The 26,552-nt window shown below is 40.7% G+C and overlaps 1 protein-coding gene across 1 annotated transcript in view; it reads left to right on the top strand.

Annotated features, from left to right (window-relative positions):
- SLIT3 (slit guidance ligand 3) overlaps positions 1 to 26,552 on the top strand; it is a 353,962-nt gene that overhangs the window by 17,828 nt on the left and 309,582 nt on the right. Inside the window, exons 2-4 of the mRNA XM_088522712.1 lie at positions 78 to 149; positions 2,531 to 2,602; positions 25,770 to 25,841. Coding sequence (XP_088378838.1) covers positions 78 to 149; positions 2,531 to 2,602; positions 25,770 to 25,841 — 216 coding nt within the window. The remainder of the gene's footprint in view (positions 1 to 77; positions 150 to 2,530; positions 2,603 to 25,769; positions 25,842 to 26,552) is intronic.

Raw genomic sequence — 26,552 nt, 5'->3', positions numbered from 1 at the left:
CTGCTGACTGAATCTTGCTATCACTTACATTGCCTGAATGCTCAGTGTTTGTTTTTTTCCTTTTTCTCTCTCTCCAGTGATCTAGAAAAAAATAACATCACAAGAATCACAAAGACTGACTTTGCAGGACTGAAGAATCTCCGTGTCTTGTGAGTAAAACTTGACTTTCTTGATAGACTCTTCTAGGCTGCTAGTAAGCATGTCTGTCATTCTAGACATGTATTAATACAAATATATTAAACAGCTGTTTAATTGCTTGGCTTTTAATAAGTACTGTGTTAAATGTTTTGGTTTGCTTTAGAATCACTTGGGCTTTAGTCATTTATAGTGAAACTATATTGACAGTAGCAAATGGATCTCTCAGATTTAGGCCACCTTAGGGTACAGTCCTGTTAATAAAAGTTGAAATATAACTTGGTTTAAGAATATTTGAAAGCTGTAGGACTTGTATGAAAACTGCAAATTATTTTTAGTCTAATATGAAATATTTAACAACAACAAAAAAATAGGCACTGCTATCTCCTGATATAGAAGTTAAAAAACACACATCCTCTCCAATTCCCACGTTATTTCTTATGATTGCCTTCTGCATTTCCTGTTTTTTCATTTCAGCACATTTTTAAGTCCTAAAAACTGCAGTTGTTGAAATGAGCGTTAATTTAGTGATATTCAGTTCATGAAAGACTTGGACATTGTCAATGAAAAACCAAGTCTTTGCTACTATTACCTTAAAACTTCTGGAACAAGCTGTCCTGTGTAGTTCAAATCCATGGAAGGACTTGCTTTCCTGTGTTGGGTTTCTCATCTCCATCATTTAGACTTTCTTGGGTCCTGCCCAGCTTTCAATACCATTTTGGAAGTCTTTATTAAAATCCTCTTTGCAGATAATGTGCTGTTATTCATCTCAGTGGTTGTTTTGGTTTCACTGAGTTTTTTGCTATTGACTGTAGCGTTGGCACGGCCACATGCCACAGCCCTCACTGATACTAACAGGCCTTAACAACACGCAAAATCTGCAACTACCATCTGAACTTGATTTTTTTTCCTGTGTTGCTTGCAGGTTTATACGCTATATAGTCTTCTAATATATGAAGAATAAGCAACTTTGTTATAATGTTAAAATATATTTGTGTCATTGTGATTATTGAAAAGAATTTCATGTTTGTCTATGTGAAAACTAGTTCATAAAAGTCTAATAAGCTCTTTGAAATTGAGCTTTGAAATGGGCATGACTCCAGTTTAAATCAATACCTATGATTGCCTGCAGGAGTTCAAGGCAATATTAGTTTTTAAAATAAGCAAGATAATGTTTAAAAACATTTTTACAGAGAAGAGAAGCTGTTTCAGTGCAGTGTCTTGGTCAGCAGCGTTGGTGAGGAAAGCAGCAGCGTGTTTTCCTCGGGATTTTCCCTCGTGTTGCACTGCTCAGCAGCGAGGCAAAGCTCGGCGCTCCTGCTGCAGAGCGCTCCAGCTCCAACTCACGTTACGCACCAGGGAGCTAGTCCCCCTGCACTGGGAGCACTTGATGTGTGCTTGGACTAGGGCTTTTACTACCCTGCAAAGCCAAATTTTGTCTAAGCTATTTAGTGATTGATGAAGAAATTTGTTGGTAATAGACTTAATCAGCTTATTATCAGGGTGGAGCAAAAATGCGGGGACAGATATTACTCCAAAGTGGATATATGAAGGGAAAAGGCCAAAGGGGAAGGTTCAAATTGGGCAAGTCAGTGATGAAATACGAATTTTTGGCCCTGAGCAAAATTGACGCTCTGGCCCCCCATATGTGAGCTGCCTGAGGATGCTTTTGCTGTCTGTGCTGACAACTTTGGTGTGTTATTGGGAGGACTCCCTGGAGACGGCTCCAAGGCTGGGCTGGGAAGGGTGACTGGCAGGAGGGGAAGGGCTTTGTTACCTGCTTGAGCCCAAGCTTAGCACGTGTGAAGTTCTTCCTGGTCTGTTAGGCAGCTGAAGTCACATTAAATACATTTAGAGGGCCCAGAGATGTGGCCCTCACCTCAGAGTGCTTCTGGGGATGTGCGTGAAGGGAGCGCACGGGAGAAAAGGGGTGGCAAAGGTTTCCTCTGGGGCAAATCTGAGAGCTTTGCAGAACGCAGAGCTGGACCAAAGCTGTTGCACGTGGGTTCCCTGCTATTGCCTGTTGGAGTCCGTCATCCCTCCGTCATGACGTCACATAAACTAGGATTGCTGACCGCGTGCCAAGCAGCTTCCAGACCAGCCCCCTCCTAGTCATGGCTGTGGCCACAAGCGCATGGGCACCAAAAGGGTTACGGCGTCCGGGCGGCCTGGAGGCGGTTTGCATCAAGAAATAAAATCGAGGAGAGCTCCGTTTCCTGTGGGTGACCACGAAAGGGAGTGCTGTTGACTCCAGATTTCTTTGATAACTGTTATAACTGTAAATTATAACTGTTCCTGGTGTTCCTATGAAAAGCACTGTATAGCATATGTGAAGAGAAGTGGGAAAAGTTTTATTCTGTTGTGTTAAAATTAACTCGTATTTCTGCAATTGCAGACACTTGGAAGAAAATCAGATTAGCGTGATAGAACGTGGAGCGTTTCAAGATCTAAAGCAACTTGAACGGCTGTAAGTATCTCTATTTATATGCCTATTAAAAATCTAGAGTTCTTTTCTGCCTTGGTTTCAATGATTATTCATTGTATTCCATGAATGCCAAAAGAACTTCCTTTAATAAAAGAGGTAGGACTGGGTACCTGCCATGAATGAATTTCTTTCTAAGCACACTTGACTTAGTATGTACTAACACTGATAGTTTGTACTTGAAATAAAATGTGCTATTCCTTGCTAAGAGAACACAAATGCTGTTAACATCCTGGTGTGGCCAGGTATCAGGAGGGTGTTATCTGGTCACTTCAGTGTTTGGGGAGTAAGTTTCGTGTATTTAAAAGAAAAACAAAGTCACCTGATCAATGCTAGCAAAAGCTGTGGTTGTGTCTTCTGTTTGACAACCAGACATTTTGTTAAATGGGCCTTTTATTTTATTTTCTGATTGGCTCCATTTGATTTAGTCATGTGTAATGGCACTGCTATCAGCACTTCCAAGGCATGGAACTAGGCTTGGTGTGTTAAACACTTCTGCAGATTCCTGCTTTGATTAGCAATTAAGAAAAAGAAAGAAGTGTTGACTATTAAGGACATGGCTTATTAAAATCCAGTTGCTGCTTTTAGTTGGGTGTTTGGTTTCAGTCATGAAGGGGGGAAAGGGCCTTTCTGTCATGAAGCTGGATTAATTTTGTCTCCCTGTGATGGGGAGTGAACCAGAACTTTGGTAGTACTAAAATACCTGTGGGAATTACCCTTTCTTATAGGTAAGTGACCAGAAATGGCACGGCAGCTTGGAATGCCCCTGGGTTAAATGTACAACATGGTCTTGTAACAAATTTTCATCACAGTGGTCTGCAAGCAGTGGTTTTACTGCTGATGAGGGATTTTATAGTATCAAAGTGATACTAGTGATTTTCTGCAAAAAATCTGGAGTACTGAGTGTACCTTGGGCAAAACCGTTTCAGGAGATCTCAGGATTTTGTTTGCATTTAACTGGTCCGTCGGTCTCATTAAAGAGTTGACTTATTTTTTTCTTGCCTTGGATTACAAAACTCCTTTTACAAGAATTGAGTGGCTGAGTTTTAAATCCTGATTGTAACCTTTCCTTTTTTCTATATCCGATACCTATATTTTGTAAGAAAGGCCTTTTAGGTCAAGACTTCTGCCATGGTAGTTAAGCTGTTGGTTTCACACTTCAGGGTGGTAAGAAAATAACCAGCTTAATATCTGAGAAATCAAGCATAGCTGTAGAAAATGGCTCAGGTTAGCTTATCTTTGAGGGAGGGTGCCTAAATACTAGTTCTTAATTTTAAGCTCATTATACGCAGGGATTTTTCTTTTTTTTTTTTTTTTCCCCTCACAGCTCTGTTTTAGGTAAAGTTAGGTTGAGCCAAACTAAGAAGTGAGTTTTGGGGGATGGAATCTCCAAAGCCCAGCTATTAGTAACCAGAAATGATAAATATTCCATGTGTTTTGTTAATGTGTTGTTTTTCTGTAGGGACTGCTCTGTTAAGGAACAAAGCTAATGTATCTTGTGAAACCAGAAGTTAGGAAATTTGATCCTGTTAATAGTATCTGCTCAAGTATGTGATGTTTGAAAGTCTCAGTTTGTTTTTTTTCCTGTGTGAACTCTTAACTTGGCCTGTTAAACATACTGCATCTCTGCTTCTCTTTTAGGATTGCCTGTCATTAAAATATTTCCTAAATGAATGTAGTATGAAAGGGAGGCCTGGAATCTTGCAGCCTTTTGGTATTTTAGCCTAAATCATTTTTAGGATGTAACTATAAATCTGCTTTTTTTGCTATAAGTCACTAGGCTTTGGAGAACGAAACGTGCAAGTTTGGCATAAGTTATAAAGGCTAAATTGAAACATTTTAGGTAATATTGAAGCTATTTTATTAAGTATTGTCAAACATTGCAAAATGTTAACGAAGAAAGTATGATGGTTGAATTAAAAAATGCTTGGCTTTTTTCCATTTAATTTCTTTCAAATAACAAATAAAAATTTGCTTATATTGCTCAGACTTTGGAATAACGTTGGCTTTTGATCTGTTGAAGTGAATGCAAAAGTAACTGTTAACTTCTTTTTTTAAACAAAACAACTGCATTGGGTCAGACTTTTTAAAACAAGAGTAGCTTTTAATACTGCCAAAATACCATAGAAAAAGGTCTTTTATTCAAAATAGCAGTGGAAATTTTATATTTACACACACACAAGCTTGCATGCACATATATATATATAAATATATATATAATATATAAATTTTCTCCTCACTATTGAAAGGGCATGGACTGTAATTTTTTTTTTTTTTAGTTTAATACAGTTTTGCTTATGTGGCTCTCAAAGCCCAGGCATCATTATTAAGGAAATGAGCAGATTTTTTTTTTGTGTGAAATGTGTTGTCTTTTATATCCTTCTCCATCGTTTTTCTTAAAAAAAAAAAAAAAAAAAAAACAAGTTAGTGTATTTTCCTGTTTACAATATGGAAAGCTTCTGGAGGTTACCATGTGGGGTTTGTTTTGTTGGGAGTCTAATGCTTGCAATATCAGTAGAACCTCTATAGGTGTTATTTAAATATGGAGCAGAGTATTGTCAAAATTGTGTATTAGCTTGATGAAGTGTGGAATTATCACCTGAAGGATGCACTTAAAGCATGGTAAGATAAAGGTGACAAACTTTAGAAGCGAAATCATGTGGAAGGTAGAAGCCACTTGCTCTTGTGGCTTATTTCTACTCATCTTTCCAAATAAACAGGGTTTGAATCATTACATTTAAGCAAAAATCGGGTATATTTTTGCTTAAGTGGTTGAGCCCAAGACTCAAAAATGTTGAATACTGCTAACTCGTGCACCAACACACTTAATGGGAGTATCTAGCGGTGATCAGTCCAAGGGAAAACTGGAAATAGGTCCAGATGTCCAATGAGTGCCTGTAATTTTACCGAAATAAAAAGCTGTACTAAAGCTGACCATAAAAAGCCAAGTGAGGAATAGGTCTCCTCAGTAGATTTACCCAGTGTCCAGAGCCTGCACCCCGCGCTTGCGCCGCCGTTGAGCCCGCAGTGACGGAGCTGCGGGCAGCGGCCCCGGAGCCCGCGGGGCTGTGCTGCTCTCTGCTCTCCGTGTCACTGGCTGATGTCCCTGCAGGGCTCTGCAGGACAGACGCGTGCCTACGGCCAGGAAGTGTTGAAGAGCCTACGGTAAATATTGTGCTACAACTCGAGAGTGCCAGCTGTAAAATGTGTTGAGGTGCATCCTGCCTGCCAACTGCAGTGTGATGGTTTTAGAGCAACACCTGTGCCTCGTGATACAAGGAATATTTCAAAAATGGTGTAATTGTTTTATTTCTAGCTGTCTGCAGCTTATTCCTGGTGTTTAACAGCTGAAATCCTCACTTTGGATCCTCTTTTCTGCTCTTGTTTTCTGAGGTTTGAAGTAGCATGCACATGCCCATACAAACAGTCCTAGATGACCCAGGAAAGCATGCTTGGAGCTTTGGCTTTTCAGTTGTATGCTCTGCTGTTAATGCTGCATATGATTTTAAGATAAAGGGTAATCCCTTTATCTTAAATCTTGAAATTTCATATGCAAGGAGGTACCAGAAAGAGGGATACTGATGTGTCTAAAGGATGAACTGAAATTTCTTCAGGAGCCAGATGTCACACGTTTCTGTGAAAAATGGGGCGGGATACAAGACACTGAGTGCTTCTGATTTTTTCCACAGCCAACTGCCAGAAATTGTCACTTAGCTTTATTATCTTCAAAAGACTGGGCTTTGGCCGGTGGCTGGTTCTTTCGCCTCAGATTAGGCTCTTTAGCTGGCATAAAAGCTCCACATCTGAAAACACTAAAAATGTGTGTTGTTTTTTAAGGGGAGAGGAGGGGGAAATGTGTAAGCATGGCCAAATAAAATCTTTTCGAAGCTGGGAAAAAATAATTAGGTGTTGAGGTAGAAGACGCTAAAAGCCAAATTTGAACTCTGACATATATTTGTCTGGTTTTGGTTTTCTGTGCACTAAGAGGTCAAAATGGAAATTGAATATGACCCTTAACTGCAGAGATGCTACTGTATTTTAAGTCTTGGTAAGCTGATTCCTAAATGCTTAAGGCATTAAAATATATTTATGTGGCATAATGTACTGTAAAATTGCTCTTAGTGACTGAAGGTGCTAAGAAGAAGAGTAAATTGTTTTGAGATGCTTCACAATCTGGATTTCATAAATTGAGATTGAGCAGACTTTAAATAAATCATGTAATACAAAAAGCATCTTCCATAATTAACATGCTGAGTGGAAAGATTGCTAAGTGCTTCAGAGCAGTAGGCGAAATAATAAGTGCATTGGACAGTTCTTTACTGTTGTAAACAAAAGCTTATTGCACATCTTTGGCAGCATAGACAGATCTATGCTGTTTATATAAGGTTTGCAGTGTATGCAGTTATTTTTCTAGAACCACCTATATGACACTTCCTTTAAGAAACCATATGCATTTGTAAATAAGACACTTTTCAGTGTGACCTTTCAGGAATGAGCTTTATTGCTTTGCTTCCATTTCCCTACAACATTATAGATAATATAAATAATCTGGAGTCAGTGATCCTAAAATGCTTCATATAAAAATGCCAGAGAACAAAGCACTAAAAAGCTGTGCTCTAATATTTAATCGACTTTATTTTATTTTCATTATTTTCGTGTTTCCCTGTTCCTTCTCAAGCTACCACATGTAAGTGGGTGTAGTGCCCGTACCAGCTCTGCTGCCCAACGCCCCGGGAGCCTTCAGGGAGTGGGGACGGGACCTTCTGCGTGCTCTGTGGGGCCTGGACAGCGCTTGGCCTGGCCTTGCCCTCGAGGAGGGGATGTCTGGAAAGTGGAGCCAGGTGAAGAAACTTGAGGCTATCGCATCACTGTGCTGCGACATTGAGGTCGTAACATCTTAGGGTGGTGCCCTGTTCTCCAGATCTAAAGAAAAACTAGCACGTAGGTTTTGTGGTGCCCTCTTCTATGAGCGAGGGATTTGCTCCTTGTTGGTGTTGTCTAATGACCACAAGTTCAAGTAATGGTTTGTTGATGTTTGTTAAACTTTTGGCCCATAGTTTATAGACTGTGGCTGATGTTTAAAAAAACCAACTTTTACATTATGCTTTCAAGAACAGTCTTTTAAATGAGTGTCTGTACGACTGTTTGCATTACAATTAGTCCAAAATGATTAACTAGAATTGGACAAATTCCTGGCTGACTCTGGCATGGTCGTGGAGCATGGAGCACACCCGTTCCCTTTCTTTATGTCTTTGCTTGAGACAAGCTCTATCTTTTCATTTTTCTTTTTACTGAGTTGCAGAACCTTTTTATTCCTTATCTGGAGCCCATACCATTCCTATAGCTCGGTTTTAGGGTTTCACCCAAGGTTTTCTCTTCAGACTATCTCAGAAAAATATACTGAAAAATCATTAATGTGTAAGGAGTGGCTACCTGGTTAAACTTGCATGGGTGCTACCTTACTACTTTCTTCAAAAATCATGTTGGCCTTTGGTGCTGCAAGTCTCCTACTTGAGGTAGTCTTGAAGTATTGTCTTTATTGCTTAAGAGAGGGATCCACCTGCATAATTTTCTGCCCTTGATAGCAGAGTGGCGGCAGTGTCCTCAAACACCTGCTAAGTTTGTGGGTTCCCTTATCAGTCTGTCATACAGGAACATTGTCCCACTCCTGCCTGTGACTCAGAAGCAGGAGGCCAGAGGAACCCCAAATCTCCCCACCACCTCAGGTGTTCTTTCTGCAGGGTGTGGGAGATCATGCTCCCAGTGTCTACTTTGTTCCTTCAAGGCCGAGAAGTGCTGTCTCAAAGTGACATTGCGAGAGGTTGTTTGCACACCAGTCCCTCCTATTTGGCAGAGAGCAAGGAACAGTTCTTGGTTTTGAATATTCATCTGGAGAAAAAAGTAGGCTGCCTGTATGTTCCTGTGGTGAAGCTGTGTTAACTCTGTGTTGATGTATTGCATCTTCCTGTGGCGTTGTGCAGGTTTGTAGGTATCTGCACAAGAGTTGCTTTTCTGACTTTTCTTTTGGAGCTGGGTCACCATAAGCTTTGCTGGGCTCCTTCATTACCTTTTCTTTCCCTTTCTTCCACCCTGTTCGTTGCCCCATGCAGTCTTGTGCAGCGCTAGCCTGTGTGCTGCAGTCTCCTGCTCTGTGCCATCTTTTCATACATTGTAATAAGGGAGCAATTTACCATTCCCTGCACATCTGGTGTCTCACTGCGGGGCTCTTGTGCTGTCTTGTGCATGTAGCTAAATCAAAGCCAGTTTTTGCCGATGAATTTCCTTTCTGCCAAAAGGCAAGAGTGTCGTCTCCAGGTGCTCATGGGCTGGATAACACCTTAACTTTAAACCTGGGATGATTATGACTCATTCTTGGAGCTTGTGATCGTTTCTCTAAATACAATCTTAAAACTCTGTAGAGTCTTTTGTGATTTGTTTCATCAGTGCTCCTAGCCCCAGGTTTTATTTCCAGTCAAGCAGAATTTTTGGGAACTGGCTTGACTCATCTGTCTGGCCAAACTGGGAGCAAGACCTTAGTCTTGTCCCTTCCCTTTTAAAGAGCAAATCATACTGGTTCACTCGTTCACTGCTAGTTAGCTGTTATTAACCTTGCAGGTCAAGACTCCCTCTGTTAGCCTGCATCTCTGACCCTCACACCGTCTTCCAGATTCACGTGCAGTTTCCATCCAAGTGACCAAAGGAATTGTAGAAGGACCTTTTGAGACTGAATTACTGGGCAATAAAATAGTAGATGCAATTCAGGATACGTAAGTCTAAAATAACTCACTAGGGGGAAAAACATCTTGAAAAGTCAAAACTAGTAAAAGAAAAAGTAAGGGCCCAGATGGTCATTGGGAGGTTGGGTGTTCATGAAAGACAGATCCATGGAGGACCACTAAATTGTTTACCCCATCCAGCTAAGAAGTCTCTAGGAAGTCTAAGGAAAATGGTGGAAGCAGGTGAAGCTGGTGGGAGGATTATCATGTGTGCTCGTATTGATGTTCTGGAGGCATCTGTGTATTGCCACAGTCGGAGATGGCATCCTGAGCTAGGTGGTGTTTGTGGGACTTGGACAACCTGTTCCAATACTGGGTGTTTTCTGATTTTCATATATTGTAAAAAGTCAAGTTGCTTTTATCATCTTTTTCTAATCTTATGCTATTACTTACTGCTGCCCGTTATCTGCCAGCTTTAGAAAAGAGCTGTCCTTTTCACAGAGAGAGGCTGAGATGCTTCAGAAGGTCCCACTGCTTTTTATGTCTAAAGCAGAGAGATCTAACAGTCCTGCAGCCAACCTACCCCACGAAGAACCTCCCATGGGGTATCTGACCAGAAAGGGCTGCCGTCACATCACCAGGTAGCAAGCCTTGTTTCCTCTGAGGAATGACCCAAACCTCAGGCAATTGCCCTGAGAAGTGTAAAGGATAAAATAATAGATATGAATTTTGTGTATGAGACATGGTGGAAACTTACACCACATGCAGATGGTGGCTGTGCCATTCTTACTTTGCTGAGCTGTGCAGAATCACACAGGACAAAACAGCAGTGAGGGCCAACCAGTAGATATGGGTGGCCTAAGCGTGGTTAGTCCGTGTCAGGAAGTCCCTGGGGGGACATGGACAGGTTGTCACTTCCTGAGTGCCATCTCAGCTCCAGCAGACCTTTATTAACTCCTGAGAGGAATGAGAGACTCATTAATTTTGTATTGCTTTTGATTTAGCTTTATGTGCTGCTCTTGGCTTAAACAGCCAAAATAAATGCTCCAAAGATACGGCTCACATACTTCACTTCTCTGTCAATACTGTACATTGGCTACTCCAGGAGATTTCATTGCAGTGTATTTTTCTTATGCTCCTTAAGTGCCAGTAATTTAGAGAAACATTAGTCTTTTTCTGGAAATGACATAACCCGATATGGTTAGGAAAGATCATTTATTTATTTATTAATTTGAATTCTCTCTCTCTCTGCTGTTCCCACAATTCAAGCCTGCAGTCAATGCAGAATTATGCAGGGGCAGGGGAATTTGGAACTACTAGTCCCAAAAGTTGTTCTTGTTGGAAAGGAATGCTGTAAGATCTGCAGTACATACATTTCCATATAGAGTCAAGCTTCTTGAAATAGCTAAGGATTGAAGAAAATACTCAACCATGGCTTGTTTCATACGGATGCCCAGTTTATGTAGTGAATAATACCGTGTATTCTATCATTTAAGTTGTAACAGTTTTTAAGGGAAATGTTAAATTATTTTGAGTACATAGGCTGGTCCTGTCCAGTAATGATAAATTGTCCTTCACAGATACATATATTCAGACGCTACTCTCCTTTTTGAGTTTTGTTAATTTAGTGTTTTTTCATAACTTGTAACTTCAGCCTTTCCTTGAGAACCTGTCATTGTTCGTTGTTCCTACCGAGTCGCACTCCCTGTGATGACAACTGGTCCCCATCCATAAAAGCTTTCTGACAATTGAACAGCTCCTGTGATGCCCGCACAAATCCTTGCAACTTGAGGAAGGCGTCTGGTCCCAAATGCAGGACAGGACAGTGCGCCTTCAAAGTGTGCAGTTGTGTAGCAACAACTGAAGCACAAGTTTGGCCTGTAGTTAAATACATAATTCATGAAATTTTCTTGATTTTCTTCAAAGGTTCTAGCATAGGGATGAGATGGCACTGAATCTTTGAAATGAAAGATTCAGACTACTTTTTAGAAAGTCAAAATATGAAGTGTTTTGAGGCCATGTTACCAAAATTCTAAGCGTCTCTACTGTATGAAGACGGGTGGAAAAGAGCCTATAAAGTAAAAACCAGCTGGTAGCTGATTCCTACTTACTGGGCAGGTAATTCTGAGAGGCACCCCAGGCTCTGGTTTTGCTTTTGCAGAAAGTCAGTGTCCTGCTCAGTGTCTTACTCAAATTAGCTCCATTTTTATCTTGAAAAATTTAAGTAGTTTAAGCCGCCACAAGGAAAGATGAGAAAAAAAATCAGAAACATCACAGAGAGATTATAGTGAGTAAGAATGCTTTTAACATCGAGTATGTTTAGTTTGTCATTCTGTTGGCATTGCATACTTTAACAACCACCAGATTTCTTAGCCATAAAACATATGTGATCTTGGTGTTAGCTCAGCAGTAAGAGGCAACTGGCATTTGGATCTCAATACTTTATTTAAATGATTTTTATTTTATTCTAAGCATATAAATTATTTTACCTTTTATTGAAATAATTAATCATTCAGGTATTGCAGAACATGCAGCTGTCTGATATGAAGACACAGGTTGTATGCTCCAAATGATTTATATTTCTCCTGACCAGTTGAGCAAGAACTAAAAATTACTTTTTCCTTTTCTATTATACTAATAAAAATACAACCGACTGTCACTTTGCTGCAAAAGCAAAATGCTGAAGCACTGCTGTGCTTGAGAATCAGGACTGAAAAAATAAGTGCAGATTAACTGTCTCCTGTCAATTTGGTAAACTTGGGCCACAGCCCAGATCTATCAGCATAGGTCTAGTAATGCTTACTAGACATCAAAAGTGACATTGTTTCTCAGAGTTGTAGCACACACGACAGGTACAAACATACAAGACAGAATTTCTATCTCATATGCTTGTACTATTGATAAGTACCATGCATGAACTACATCATGTGTGAAATATCTTGAAATAAAATGGAGATAATATGTAAAAAGGATCAAATGCGTGCCTTGATTGACTAAGTTCCTGAGGGTCTGCTGCACACCTGCTGCTTGACCCACGAGTATATAGACCTTTCCTGAAGAATTTGCTTATGGTAGAGCATTTTCATTTAACAGGGAATCCTTTAAGCCTGGTGATAAAAACTAGTTCAAAGATTAATCCTCGTGCTGTCCCTCGTGCCCTCACCCCATGCCCTGTGAAATAATGTTTCAGTAAATCAGGAGAACCAGAAATATATTCATTTGAGTGTTTGTTTTTATGAGGCTGTTGTTGAATTCCACTTTAAGATGATAAAGTAGCTTTCAATTTCTAACCCTGTGGTGGCTATTTAGTGAATAGTGGAGATTTTACAGAGGTGAAATAACCACTTGTCAAGAGTTCTTCCAAGATGTGTAAAGTTGCCCCTCAGTAGTTTTATTTTCTAGTTAAGCACACACATTTGGGAAAAGGGCTGTGCCCACTAGCTGTTCACGTACTGTGGGCCCTAATATCCTGAAGTTTCATGGTTTAGCATGTCTGCCTGAAGGAGATAATTACATAGTTATGTATTTCTCAGCCACCACTGCACAACCAAGTGTTTGGGTTTTTATTATGATGATGGTTGCTAATGCAAGGGTGAACCTTTTTTTCCTTTTGTAAACATGAAAAAAAAATTGGCACCTCTTCTCTGAAGGAAACCATTAGCAGCTCTGTCAACAGGCCTGCACAGGAGGAATCCAAACACAGGAAAAGTGCCGGAGAGGCAAAGGGCAGCCTGCGAGAAAGCAGGATGCATGCTTCAGTGAATGGGTTTTGGTTTGCATTAGTCTGTCTGACCAGGGCTGCATAACAAAGAGGTTTGTTTTAACGATATCATAATAAACCAGCCTGGTTTCATCAAAAACATTTTCATAGTAGGTCACTGACCCAGAAGAACTCACGGAAAAACAAATTTGGGTCTCATAAGTAGACAAGAGGTTCTGCAGCCGCAGAATTCTTGAGCTTCTAAAAGTGCTGGTAAGAAAGTGAATGGGATAGCGACACTGGGAGCGCGGTGTAACCATCACTCACTTGGAGCTGCTGATTAGCACTAAACATAACACCAGAGGCTTTGAACATTACTCTTTCTGTGCCCTATTTGTTTGATTTTTAGCAGTTCTTGATTCTTGATGAAGACTTATGGGAGTATTTGGTTAAGCAAAACATCTAAGAATTCAGTAGTTGTTTCTCCAGGAATTGTATTTCAGAACTCCTGCATTATTGGACAGGTTAATTTGGATACATTTTGTTTAGTTCTATCACAAGGGTTTTGTCTCTTTGAGCTTTTTGACTTTAGAATGATTATGGGGATTACCATCCTAAATGCTCTTGTTTGATTTTCATGCTGTGGTGCACAGAACTACACAAGTAATCCTGTTCTCTGAGTGAGACATTAATGATGAAGTCCAAGTACTTTAAATCTTTTAGATCTTTTTTTGGGAAAATAGGAATATGTAGTTCTTAAAGCCTGCCTTCTAGGAGCAGAGAGTCACAAAATGTCCTTTAAGTTGGAAAGGATCTCTGAAGATCTTGAATATTTCCAAGGAAGGAGATGCTACCTCTTTGGGCAGCCTGTTCCAATACTCGGTCACCCTCACAGTAAAGATTTTTTCTTGGGTCAGATCAGTGCAGTCCCGATCTTATTTTTCCTCTGGCGCATCTGTTTCATTCATGTCCATTGACCTGGAGCTTACCTGAGAGTGCAGCTTTCCATGTGGAATACAACAAAATCATTTGTGTTAGGTTATAGTTATTTTTTGTGTTAGTATTATGTTCTCAGTTGCTTAGAGACAGTGTGTTCTCCAGATCTTTCTCTGTCTCAAGGCATTATGGCATGAGGATGACAAGAAGTGAGGTTACTAAGGTTCATATAAATGTTCTACATTTTGTATATTTACCTATTGCCTAAGTTACCTATTACCTAAAGTTACCTGGCGTTTAAATTACCTATTTACTTTATTCACTTGACTTTATTTATTTATTTATAGGGCTTTGATCATTTGGTGTGGATGTAAATGTGACACAGCATATTAGGGGAATATATGAGATAAATGGGTACTGCTAGGTGCAATGAACCTCAGAAAACTGACCCATATGTTTGATAATTAGCTGCTTCCTTCCAGGGAAGTGGATTGGTGGGACTTAACCAGAAATGGTGTTTTCTTAGTTTTTAGCTAATAGCATTTTTGATGACAACATTTTTTTTTTGTGTGTGTGTCTGGTTATTTCTTGTGGCTTGCCCATGAGAAAATGCCTGTTGACTAAACTGCAATAGGTAATTCCAGTAACTTTGTGACAAATTGGTCACAAGAGCTGCCTTTAACTCCTAAAATTTGAGTCATGTGTACAGTATGTTCTTTATTTTTCTTAATTAATTATTTCCACATCTCCATTCAGTTGGCTTTGGAAGATGTATCCCTTGCTGAGAGCATCCACTTGGGTTTGGATGCTGCTCGTCCTCCTGTTCCAGTCGCTCTGCTGGGCGGCAGCCGCGGGAGGACGGAGCAGCTCCTGCCGCAGCAGCATTCTTGACTATATATGGGGAGGCCTGGTGAGCTGGCCCGCTATCGAGTTATTAAAGAAGATCAAATGGGAACTGAGTTCTGTTGCTTCTGGAAAAAAACACGAAAATCTATGTGCAAGCTAATTATACGCAGCTATTTCTGACTTCTGGAAATAGTTAGTCTGATAAAAACAAACTCATCAGGAGCAACGTGCCTTAGAGAAATTCAGACTAGAATTTACTGCTTGCTTTCTTGGTAGAGGTTTAGTCTGGCTGGAGGGAGGTTGTTCTCTGATGTAAGAGAAGTTTGCCCGTGCGTGTTGCCCTCACCACTCTAACTTGTGCAAAGATACAGTACTCCTGTTGTATTCTTGTCCTTGTCTTTGAGGTTCCAAAAGTGGTGGATGCTTGGGAGTATTAAAATGCATTCCATAGTAAATGGACTAGGTCCAGTTATTTCCACATAGGCTGTGAAAGAATCATCAGAAAGGTCACTACATGCTCTGTTGTATTTCATTCTGTGCCCTAAAGGTTGGGAGGCCTGAAGATCTGAAGTTTTTGTGAGAATGCCCTTTTTTTTTTTTTTTAGATTTGAAATAAGAGAACATGGCTATTGAGTTTACTGAAAGCATGGCAGAAATGAAGGGCAGAGAGTCTTTGGGAGCCTGAGGGATCGCTGAGGAAGCTTTTTTAGATAACTAGTGCAGGCTTGGACAGTTAGTAGAAAACGTGAAGGGTTGTACAGTCATGATGAGGAAAGGCAGATACCATCGACCATTCTGAGTGAACGTAAATGGTTTTATCAATACCTGCTGCTGAAGTAAGAGATGATCCATGAAATGCTACTTGCCACTTGTGCGTTTACAGGATTTCTTTGATGTTGATACTGTTAATTATTAATGTGCTCTGATGCATATGATTCTCCATTCCCATTTTCAGTTCAGACTGGTGTTAGCACATGCTTCCCATTCTGTATGGTGCAAGAAGTTGGCCTCAGAGTTGCTAATGCCCATGACATGAAAATATTAAAAGGTCCTTTTTAATGTTCGTTTTGGGAAAATGTTGAAATTTCAACTTGGTGCATGTGATTTTTTGCTTGCGTTAGTAGTTTGTTCCCAGAAAGAGGAAATCTGTGCATAGTCTTTAGAGGCCTTATCTTTCATCTTAGTAGCAGATTTTCCATATTAAAAGAACCCTGGAAAATTAGAAGGAGTTCTTATGTAATTATGCTGCAAAGTGAAAGGTATTTCAGAGCTTCCAGTGTGTATGCTGCTGTGTGGTAGAGAGAGAACTCTAGTCTGCTTCTGATGGAGGATAAGATAACACTTTTTTAGTCTAATGAAAAATAACTAATAAGATCTTAACTTCCGACAGCTCTGAAAGTGTGAGCTGAGACCACCCAGTCTGCTGTACATGTAATGAGGGATCTCAAAGTCGTAACTGGTATAAACAGTTCTCCTTCAAAACACCATTCCTCAGCAACATGCAATGGCATCTTTTTCAGTTTTGGTAAAAGCCGCTGTACAAACGTGTCCTATAAATAGTGAAGTTCATTTACGCCACACCATAATCCTGTATTATGGTCACCCTGGGCTTCCTTGTAGCAACCTTGCTGAAATCCCATTATATATCATCTGGTTTTACTTCCTATTGTAGTAATGTAAAGAGCTGCTGACAGATTGTAGTGGACAAAGTTGGCTTCTTTTTATTTTGCTCCCTGCAACTGCTGTACTCGGGCTATTTTCCCATACAAAGAATGGGATGCAGAGTAAAGGAAGAAGCTACTTTAATGACCATAACAGATTTCTTGATAATAATAGTCTTTTCTGATGCAAATATTGAATGAAATTATGATCATGCTTCTACTTTACTGTTTCCGAAGTCAGTACTGGTTAAAAAAGAAAACTTAGTAATTCCTTGGGGTTCAATAAGTCCTCTCTTTCTGTCCGAATCTCTTGTAGTGCATTATTTCATTTTTACTGCTTCTTGGTTACACCCAAGCTTGTCATGTAACCGCTTTTCTCTTAAAGTAACTTTTAGAAACTACTGCAACTACATCATGTTCCCCGAGGCTGTTCTCCAAGGACAATGTCACAGAGCCCTTTATAACAAAGGAGGAAAAGCTAGCTTGTTTAGTGCCAGAAATGAGACCCAGATGTTTTTGGTGTGAAATAAAATAAATGACCAAATTGGGGAGTGAGCCCAAAGTTACTTGGATAATTTCCAGGTGTTAGCAGCTGGAGTACTATGTTTGCTTCTGTAAAATTGCTCTTGTTTTAGAAATTTAAAAGCTCTGTAATGGTGACTTTCTGCTGGAGCACAATGGTTTGCGTAATTGGTAGGAATAAAAATAGTGAAGCTAAGTCAGGTTTGAAAGATGTTCAACTTTGGAAGGGAACTGAATGTAGAATACTACAAATTTTGCAGCAAATATGCAGGTTTTTGCAAGGTTAATTTAGTTGTCCAGCTGTGGAGGGGCAGTAGAAAAGCAGACCTGTAATTCAGAGGCCAGCGGGCACCTCACAGGCTGCTGGAGTGAAGCCAGGTCACTCGTACATCCAAACAGGCACTGATCGCATGGGCAGTTGTGAGATCTTTCAAATGCCACAAGCCAGCTCCTTTCTTCGTGTTTCTCCACCATAACCAAGCAAATTAAATGACTGTTAGGACTTGTGCTCTTGCCTGCCATGAACATTTGCAGTTTGCATGAAGCACGTTTTAGTGATGGGATGTTTAAAATCTTCACACCAAGCCAGTAGCTTTAACGTGGAACGAAGTTACCTTGGAAATTGGCAGTTTCCCAAGTTTGAGTAACACTCGCTTCTCATTTGCAGTTGGCTTTTGTGTTGCTCATGTACATCAGGGAGGGAGATGAACATCTCTGGGGGGCAACGGGGAGGGCACAGAGAGCATTTCTGGCATGGTTAGGAGCTGTTCCCTCTCTGTACATTTGTAGAAAAGGGATTTTCCACTCTGCTTTTCACTCCCAGTAGAACTGTTCTGCAGGTGAGAGTGCAGAGCACGAGCTCAAAGGGCTCCTGTGCGAAGAACAGCCCCACTGCAGAGTCCGTGTCACCTGTGAAACAACACAGTCCCAACAGGGAGGGAGGCGACTGCTTCCACGTGTCTTTCATCTTTATGGGACATGAGAGTTGCATTCCTTGGGTTGCAGGGAATTGTAGCTTGCATCTTGTTATGCAATTTTTGAAAAAATATGTTTGTTCAAGTGAATGTTCATGGCTACCGCAAAGTATGTTTTGTCATTACAAAGGAAGCATGTATGTAAAATCAGTTATGGCCCATTGTGCTTCCGAACGTGTGTTGTTCCTTTCCATCGCTACCCCATGCAAAGGCCTACGCCAGATTAGCTCCCATTCACTTTTGAGGAGATAACTATGACAGTAACAAATCTGTTTCCAATTGTGTAATCATGAGGGACACAGCGGAGATTGGTATCCTGGAGAAACTTTTCCCACCAGGAAAGTGTGACCACCAGGTTAAAAACTTGAAAATTGTCCCATCAGAGTTGAGGGTTTTTTTGATGTTGTTCATTCAGAAGTCAGCCAGAAGCTGAAAAAAAAGGAATAAAACCAAAGGATGATACAGGAAACAACTCGCCTATTCCTGTTACTTATGTATTTATTTTACAGGATGACCATGATTAAACTGCAGCAATCCTAGTTCTACTTGCAAGCTGCAGCATGACCATAAAGCACTATATTTCACCAAACTCCAGCTGCTGTTTGCTGCTCTGTTTTTTTTTAATAGTTCAGGGAATCTTAATAGTTAAGTTTCCCTCCTATCCCAGCTTCAGACAGAGGAAGAAATATTATTAGCCTAGTTGGAGCCAGGAAGGTAAGAATTTCACAGTTAATAACTTCCCCCTTGTTTTTTTAAGGGCCCTTGATAGCCTGTGATTGACACTGCCCTGGTTTCTCCCCTGCCTTGCCCTTGGGCCATCGGAGCCCCCACGCGGGCAGGGGGCTGAGGAGGGGGGCAATTAACTGGCCCTCCTGTGTGTATGAGCAAAATGTTATGGGAGGGGAGAGCCCTGTTTGCTCTTCCTTGAAACAGAGGTTTTGAAGATGTAGTATATGACCTCGTGGAGATGTTGATAAAACACTGGAAAATGGGATTTGTAGTTGTAGTGATTTTAAAAAGTCACAAACTAAACAAGATGTTACTTAGAGGCTATCTGAGTCAGCAGCAGGAAAAAAAACAGTTTGTAACAAGCTGAAGTTGTGAAGTACAGACATTTATGTATTTGCATTGTATGAGAACAGAATTGCATCCATTATATCTAGGTGGAGGAAGGTGAGGATGTCCCAGTTGGGACACAAAGGCTTTGGGAGAAATAAATCAAAGCAAAAAGCAAGTAACATGCATACATACATGTAGAGGGATAAGTGGGTATGCATACATATGCATATGTGCACACATACAAGTATATATATTTCTTGTTTGCAAGAGTAACCAGAAATTTTTTACTTTGTTCTTTGAATTTCTGATTTTTTAAAAAAGTTTTTATTGAGTCTCACACTGAGTCTCCTTTTTGAGGTGTAAAGTCAAAACTTTGCTCAGTATTGAAGGTGTTGGTGTGTTTATATGGAGAAACAAGGATCTTATATGGAGAAATAATGATCTTATATGTTTCTTCCCTAATAACTCCTTATACTCTTGCTTTTTAGATTGCTACACCACATGGAGTGGATGCTTTTATGGGTCTACTTCCTGAAAAGCAGTCATAAGCTTGCAGACTGCTGGTGTGAGCATGAACTTAAAAAAGAAAAATCAGTTTCCTCGCGTATGTTTTACTAGCAATGAGTTATATGTGTGAATTGGCCATTCAGAGGCTCAATACCATTAGCTCCTTCTGCAGTTTGTGAGTATCAGCCATCACTTAGTGACACTTAGAAGTGACGCTTCTGTGTCACTGAGTGGCCCTCTCTGCTTGTGCTTTCCAGGTCATCAATGAGTAAATCTGAGCAGCATGAACTTTCTTGGAGGTCCCTTTCTGACTTCAGTAGTGACCTCCTTATTCTCTTTCCTTTATTTTAACCAACTATTTATCCATACAAGGTTACTGTGGCATCTTGAGATAAATTCCATTGTGCTTACAAATATTTCAGTGTTTCAAAGGCTCTTTATAGCTTTATTTTTAAAGGGCTTTCTGATTTTTTTTCATGCAGGTCCAAACCAGGTCAAATGTAATCCAAGAAATCTAATACAGCTGTATTTTTCTGCGCCAACATGGGTGTTATATCTGACGGTTATATTGAAACAGAAACTGCTTGGTAGAAATGTTTGAGTATGTATCCTGTGTACTTGTTTAATAGTTTCCCTTACTTGTGGGTTCCCTTATTACTTCTCTACAAGGCAGCCGTCTATGGTAGCTTTAAACTTAGTCTCAGCTCCATACCCTGATGTGACAATTAAAAACTGTACCATGGGATCAATGAAATTAATGTCCCAACAGATCTGAGTTACTGTGCAGGCAAGACAAAATACTTGGTTTTAGTGGTTTATTTTTTCCACCTATGAGGCACATGGTATTTTTATGGTAAATGTTAGGTTTTACTTTGATAATGAATTTCAGCAGTCTTAAAGCACAAGCAGCTTTATTTCAGTAATTTAATGAATTATCTGAAATTAAGTCTATTCTAGGTGGGAGAAAATAGGCAAAGCTCCTGTGTTTTTGTGTGTGTTCTCACTGGCTTTTAAATGCCACAGGTGCTGTCAATTAGCAGTGTAGGGGTGATGGCCTGCAGGCAGTTGCACCTGAGATGTTCTCAATTCTTCCTATATTTCTTTCCCTCCTCCGCTCTTCTGTTTAAATCAGCTATAGTTGATACTAGCAAAATTATGTTAGGAGCTTGCAAATATTAGCTGAGTAATAAATTTAGGTAGTCTTAATAGGTAGAGTACCTTAAAGAGTAGCTACCATTATGTTCCACTGGCAGAAAGGTGCCCAGTTGCTGCCAGGAAGGGTTAAACCTGGCTGTTTGCGCATGCCTGAGCCCAATCTGCTGCCCAGCACCTTTATCAACCTTGAGTGAGCTCAGCTGCAGCGTTTCTGACACTGCAGTGCAAAACTTGGGATCTTCTGCGGGAAGAGGAGGCAATATTTTCTCTTGTTTTAATAAGCTTTATTTTGTTTATTTTCCCTTCTTTATATGTTTTTTCTAAAGTTTCTCTCAGCTCCTTATGACTTTTTTTTTTCTGGACTACTTTTTAAATAGTTTAGTGCTGTGTTTCAGGAAAATAGGCTTGTTACCAAACTGTTATAGCAGGTAAGTCTTTTACAGTTCATAGCTCATTATTTTTCTTTTAAAGATATTTTTAGTAAATTTCTTGGAAGTTCCCATGCCAATCTGATTTTATTTTCATGTCTATCCTATTTTGTATCTGCCTTGAAAATAATTTCATGCAGTTATCCAGAATAATGGTCTTATATCTTTCAGGGTAGTGCTGATATGTCTTGCTCTCCGCAGCCTTGAAGAAAGGAGTCATTCTTCTTTTATTAAAAACTTATGGGCAGATAGAGGAGGAGGAGGTTTCATCCTATAAAGTTATAATTGAAAACTACTGTGTTGTACAAAATTATTATGCATATGTTTATGTAGTGTATGTAAATAACTGCTCCTGCAAAATCAAGTGCTGCCTACACAAATGTCTGAAGCTTTAACCCTGTGTTCCTGCATAAAGGTGATGAGAGGGCTTGATTATTTACACACCTACATTAGCTTGTGCCTGAAACTCAATTTCATAGTTTAATAAACAGTATTAATTTTAAAAAATATGCTTAGGTCTTAGAATTGTTTTAGAAGAAACAGTATTTGAATTCTGTAGTGAATTCCTGCATACAGAAACACCTTACCTGCGTTGGCCGGTTCCTGCTCCCAAGGGCTCTCCGGCAGGAGCGCGGGTGAGGAGATGTTTGGGGCTGCCCTTGCATGGGGATGCTGCGGCAGAGACGTGCGGCTCCTGGAAGCCCTTTCCTGACACGCCAAGAGCTGTCGTGCGGAGTTAGTCAGTGGATGGCTTTTAGGTCACTTTTGGGGCGTCACTTTTATGGGCCACTCGGTTTCCATCAATAGTCCCAGGTCAAATAAACCTGCGTGGTAGGGCATCCCAGGCCCCTTCCCCAGGGCCTAGCTCGGTATTGCCGGGCTGCGGCTCTGTGAAGGTGCGTGTGTGGGTTGTGTGGCCGGTGTGTTTCTAACACTGTAGAAGAGGATGGAGCAGAGATTTTCTGCTGTGTGCTGCAGTTTGCAGGTGGTTGGCATACTGCAGAGGAGCTGGGCTGGCTCTCGGCTTCATTAGCAGGGCTTGTGGGAAAATGCAGAGGATCCTTCTGAAGGTTGAGTTCTCTCTCCAGATTGACAAAACTGGAGAATGGGTGCAGCGTTCTCTTGTTATGTGGACAGTAGTGTTAACTGCGGTTGCAAAAATTGATTGGCTTTTAAATCAAATTCCAGATACCATTTATCTATCATTTTTATTTTTAAAAAACTATCAATTTAAAAACAGAAATATCTATATTCATAAAATATAGATAGTTTCAATATAGAAAAGAATATAAACGGTTTCAACAGAGTTGTGTTTTTTTACAGGAATTTGGCTCACCTGTCTTACTGTAGTAGTCAGTGGCTTCACCTTTTCCCGGGTATTTTATCAAATTAGAAATACTATTCTAATGAGGAAAGTTGTAAATGAATTAAGACCTTTATAAAGCAGATTTGCGGCCGCTCAGTGTGGGGATGTGTTTGGGTGCTGGCAGCGTCGCTGACCGAGGCCTGCTGGGGTGTGCAAAGTAACACGGTGCTCTGGGTCCAGAACCGGCCCCCATTTCTGCGGGTCAGAAGCACCACTGTGCTGTATGTAGGTACATGCATGGGCAAGAAGGGGTTAGCTGACCTGATGGAGCTCTAGCTGTGGCATGGCAGTGGAATATTGAGCCTTGCTGGAGATGAGGTGGTGCTGTTTTCAATGCAATCAGCTCAGAACTTGAAACAGCTGTGAGCAGACCTCAGCGAAGGGGGAAGCAGCTTGCGGTCCTGTTCAGGTGCTTCTCTTCATAACCCTGAGGTAAGGCAGCAGTGCGGCCGGGAAGCTTTGTTCGGCTTGCTGAAGCAAAGGGGTTAGGAAAGGAACACGAGATGTTTTTTGTAATGGGTCTCTGGCTACATGGATCCCACATGGAGACACTGATCCTTATTATTGGGGTGCTTTTCCCTCAATTCCAGGCTGACCTTCCTTGTGAGCAGCTGGAGGTACAAGGATGTCACAGCGAAGGGTTCAGACAAACATGGGACATGGGTGTTCTGCAATTGCACCTCTGCCTGTGTGCAGCTGTGTGTTGTGGTTGCCCTTTGGACTGTCACATGGGGACCATGGCACGAGGCTGTGTTGGGCCCACGCTGGCGTTTCCCAGGGCAGTGCCACAGTGCCCTGCGGGGCTCCTCGCGTGCCCTGGAGTTACCCGTGTGAGGGGATCAAGTGCATCTTGCAGTTGGCACTGTCCTGTCAAGCTGAAAGGAAAGGTGCTAATAAACAGCCATTGTTTTCATTAATTTCAAACATCTTTATGTGTTCTGTGTAGGATTTTGAAACATCCCGAGTTGTACTTTGCTACTTGTGTATCAAGAAATTTCCTAATGATACTTCTCTCAAAAATATTTTTAGCAGTGTAATTAGAAATTTTAGTAGGGTTGGCTATTGATGGTGATTTGGCACTTAATAAATAGCAGTGTGTTTAAATGTATCCCATATTGAACATATCTACATTTGCAGAAGTTAATCTGGTCTTTTTATCTAAGCATGGCAGGATGAGTTGGCTGAATGCGATTGGTGGTGTTCAAGAGAAAATGCCCTGCTCACTCCCCACTGAGGATCAAACCATGGATAAAATGAGATTTTGCAAGAATTAGAGCTTGAAACAAGTCTTGGAAATTGATGGAAATGTTTGGAGAGCTTCCAAAGCTTGAAGCAATCCAAGCTGTGTTTTTCTCTTTGCTGTTGTTTGGTTGCTTTTTTAATGGTTGTTGTTAGCTCAGATTATTTTTCCATTGCTTACCTAGTTTTGGAATACTAGCTGCAAGCTGCCACTGTGACAGCAATACTGTGTACTTAAAACTCTTGAAGGCTAGGATCATGTATGTTGCGTGGGTACATGAGCGCTGATATGTGCTAGAACATTGCTCTGAATATTGACCTCTCCGTGAGTTAAGGCAAGGGAAGAGTTTCGCTGAGCTGTTGATCTCTGTGGATTAATTCAGCATTCACTGAGTGCTGCAGTGTGAAAAGAGTAAAACAGTTTTTATAGCAATACAGTGTTTTTGTGTTTCTGTATGCTGGGTAATGTACTATATATGTGTATTTACAACATAGTTTTAAAAAATTCAGCCTGGTATAAAAGGTCTCCTGCCCGTTAACCATTTGAAGGTTTCTATCACATTTTTTTTCATTGTATTTCATCCTGATGAGTATCAAATGTGCTGTAGTATAAACATGGTTAACTGAAAAAAGAATTTGATGTGGATTAAATTAGACATTACTCTGCTGTCAATACTAAACTAGAAAATTCAAAATCAGCTTTAATTAAATAAAAACATTTGGCATTTCTTATAGATGAAGGACCCTGGTTTAAAACCAGCCACACACTTTCCGAAAGGGAAACTAGTGCTTAGTATCCTTTGATGGATCTTTCTTGGAGTTGAGGTTTTCCTTTACTGCTTTGCTCCTTTCTCCAGGAGTTACCGGCCAGGTAGGTGGGTGGTGAAGCACGGGGGAACGAAGCCGTTGTGGCGTGTGGTGAGCGTGCGGCCGCCGCGCTGCGCCACGGCCCGGCAGCCGCGGCGCCTTCCCGAGCCGCCCTCGCTGCGGCCTGCGTGGCGCGAAGGGAAGCGCCGCGTTCCCTCTCCCCCGCCCGGCCTCCAGCGAGGCACACGCACATGGTGGCCATATGCAACGGCTGCGTTCCCGTCCCCGCAGCCCTGGCTGCAGCTCCGAGGAACCCCTCGCAATTCCCAACGAATTCAGGCCTCTCTGAGTGGAGATGCTCAGCGTGTGAGGGAACGGGGCACCAGCTCTTGGGGGCTCAGCGTCGGAGAGAGCCTGAAAATCCTGGCGGCTTTTGAGATCACATCTCTAGCAGAAATAGATTTGTTACCTAATTTAGTGAACCTTTAATGTTGATAGGGAAGGAGGAAGGCATAAATATGTTCTTATATATGAGCACAATTATAACAGCAGAGCTGTGCTTCTTTAGCTTAGGCCAGCTCCCATATGCAAATACCTTTCCTTGGGGCTGGGAAAGCAAGCAACTGGTTTGGTGTCAGAAAGAAGATTGTAGGAAAAAGACTTACTTCTAAACGAGACTGCTTTTAGATTTTGCATTTTTACATTTTACAGAGGGGAGAAGGCTTATGATTTTTGTAGCTGGCAGCCTGGTGTCACTTGTAACGCAGTAGGCTGCTTGCAAATGATAAGGTGTGCTCATAAACGTAAAATTTTTCAAGGTAAGTCAAATGGATTAACATATAAACATTGAATTTCTCTGAAACTTTCTTGGAAATACCCTAAAGAAACAATCAAATCGGCACATCATTGAGTATCTGTATTTTTCCTCTCTTCTACAACAGTGCTCATCAGCTTCAAAGGTGATGCTTAAGAAGTCACTGTCAGTAGGCCTCAAAGATGAAATGAAATTGAAAAGTTGTGTATGTATTTTATCCATACCAAAGTATTCAGACTTTGAGGTGAGGTGGTCTGCGTGTGACATGGTCTCCTTGGTGTACAGCACACTCTGCGCTCAGTTCATAGCACAAATTTCAATTCTGTGTATTAATAGGGGCTGTATGTGGTTATGCATAATAGAATAAGCTGCTTAAGTTGGAAGATAATTAGTTTTTGTCTGTTTGTTCTGTTTTTGTTTAGGCGTCTCAACAGGAATAAACTGCAAGTTCTTCCAGAGCTGCTTTTCCAGAACACGCAGAAGTTAACAAGATTGTAAGTAAAATCTGACTTAAATTTGTATTATATGTATGTTCCTTACGTGTCGTACAGATTTTGCACGTTTGTTTTGACTGTGATGAGATGTTTAACTTTGGATATATCTGAACTGCTAGATGCTAAGCATTCTTAGTGATGATGGGTTGTCTTTGCATTTACAGTGGTAATTCAATAGCAAATAAATATCAGAGAATAAAGAATTTTCTTTCCCATGTGTTGTTGATTCCAAGGTGAAATATTTTCAGCGCTCTGCAAAGAGTTACAGAAAATGAAAAAGTGGCAAGTTCTTATATCAGATGTACAAAGTCCAGATGTCCAGAAAGAGAGACTGTCTGCACGTGGTTATAATATTAGCATGTTGATGTAATAGTTTGTTACAGCAATTATTTGTTTCTCTTTTTGTTTTTGTGCTTTTTTTAGTTCTTAAAACATGGTCTTTATGAACTAAGCCAAGTCACTATGAGGCAGACCAGTCAAGTTATGGTTGATGCCTTTTCAGCCAGGAAGAGGTAAAAATATGGGGAAAAACAGTTTTTAGAAAGTTAGACTGTGATAGAAGCTGTTCAGCTGGCACTAGGACCAGTACAGGCAACGAGATAAGACTGGCATTAGCTCAGGCTCCCATCCCAAGGGGAGGCCTTGGGGCCGGTTGATCGTCTTATTTTGTGCAATGACCCTGTGATCTGGCAATAACAATAAATGTGGGTG

This window comes from Tinamus guttatus, unplaced genomic scaffold (assembly GCF_059628265.1).
Source record: "Tinamus guttatus ecotype Peru unplaced genomic scaffold, ASM5962826v1 Tinamus_guttatus_pri_ptg000155l, whole genome shotgun sequence".
NCBI lineage: Eukaryota > Metazoa > Chordata > Aves > Tinamiformes > Tinamidae > Tinamus > Tinamus guttatus.
The sequence above is the reverse complement of the archived record's forward strand: the minus strand, read 5'-3'. Positions and strand labels throughout refer to the sequence as shown.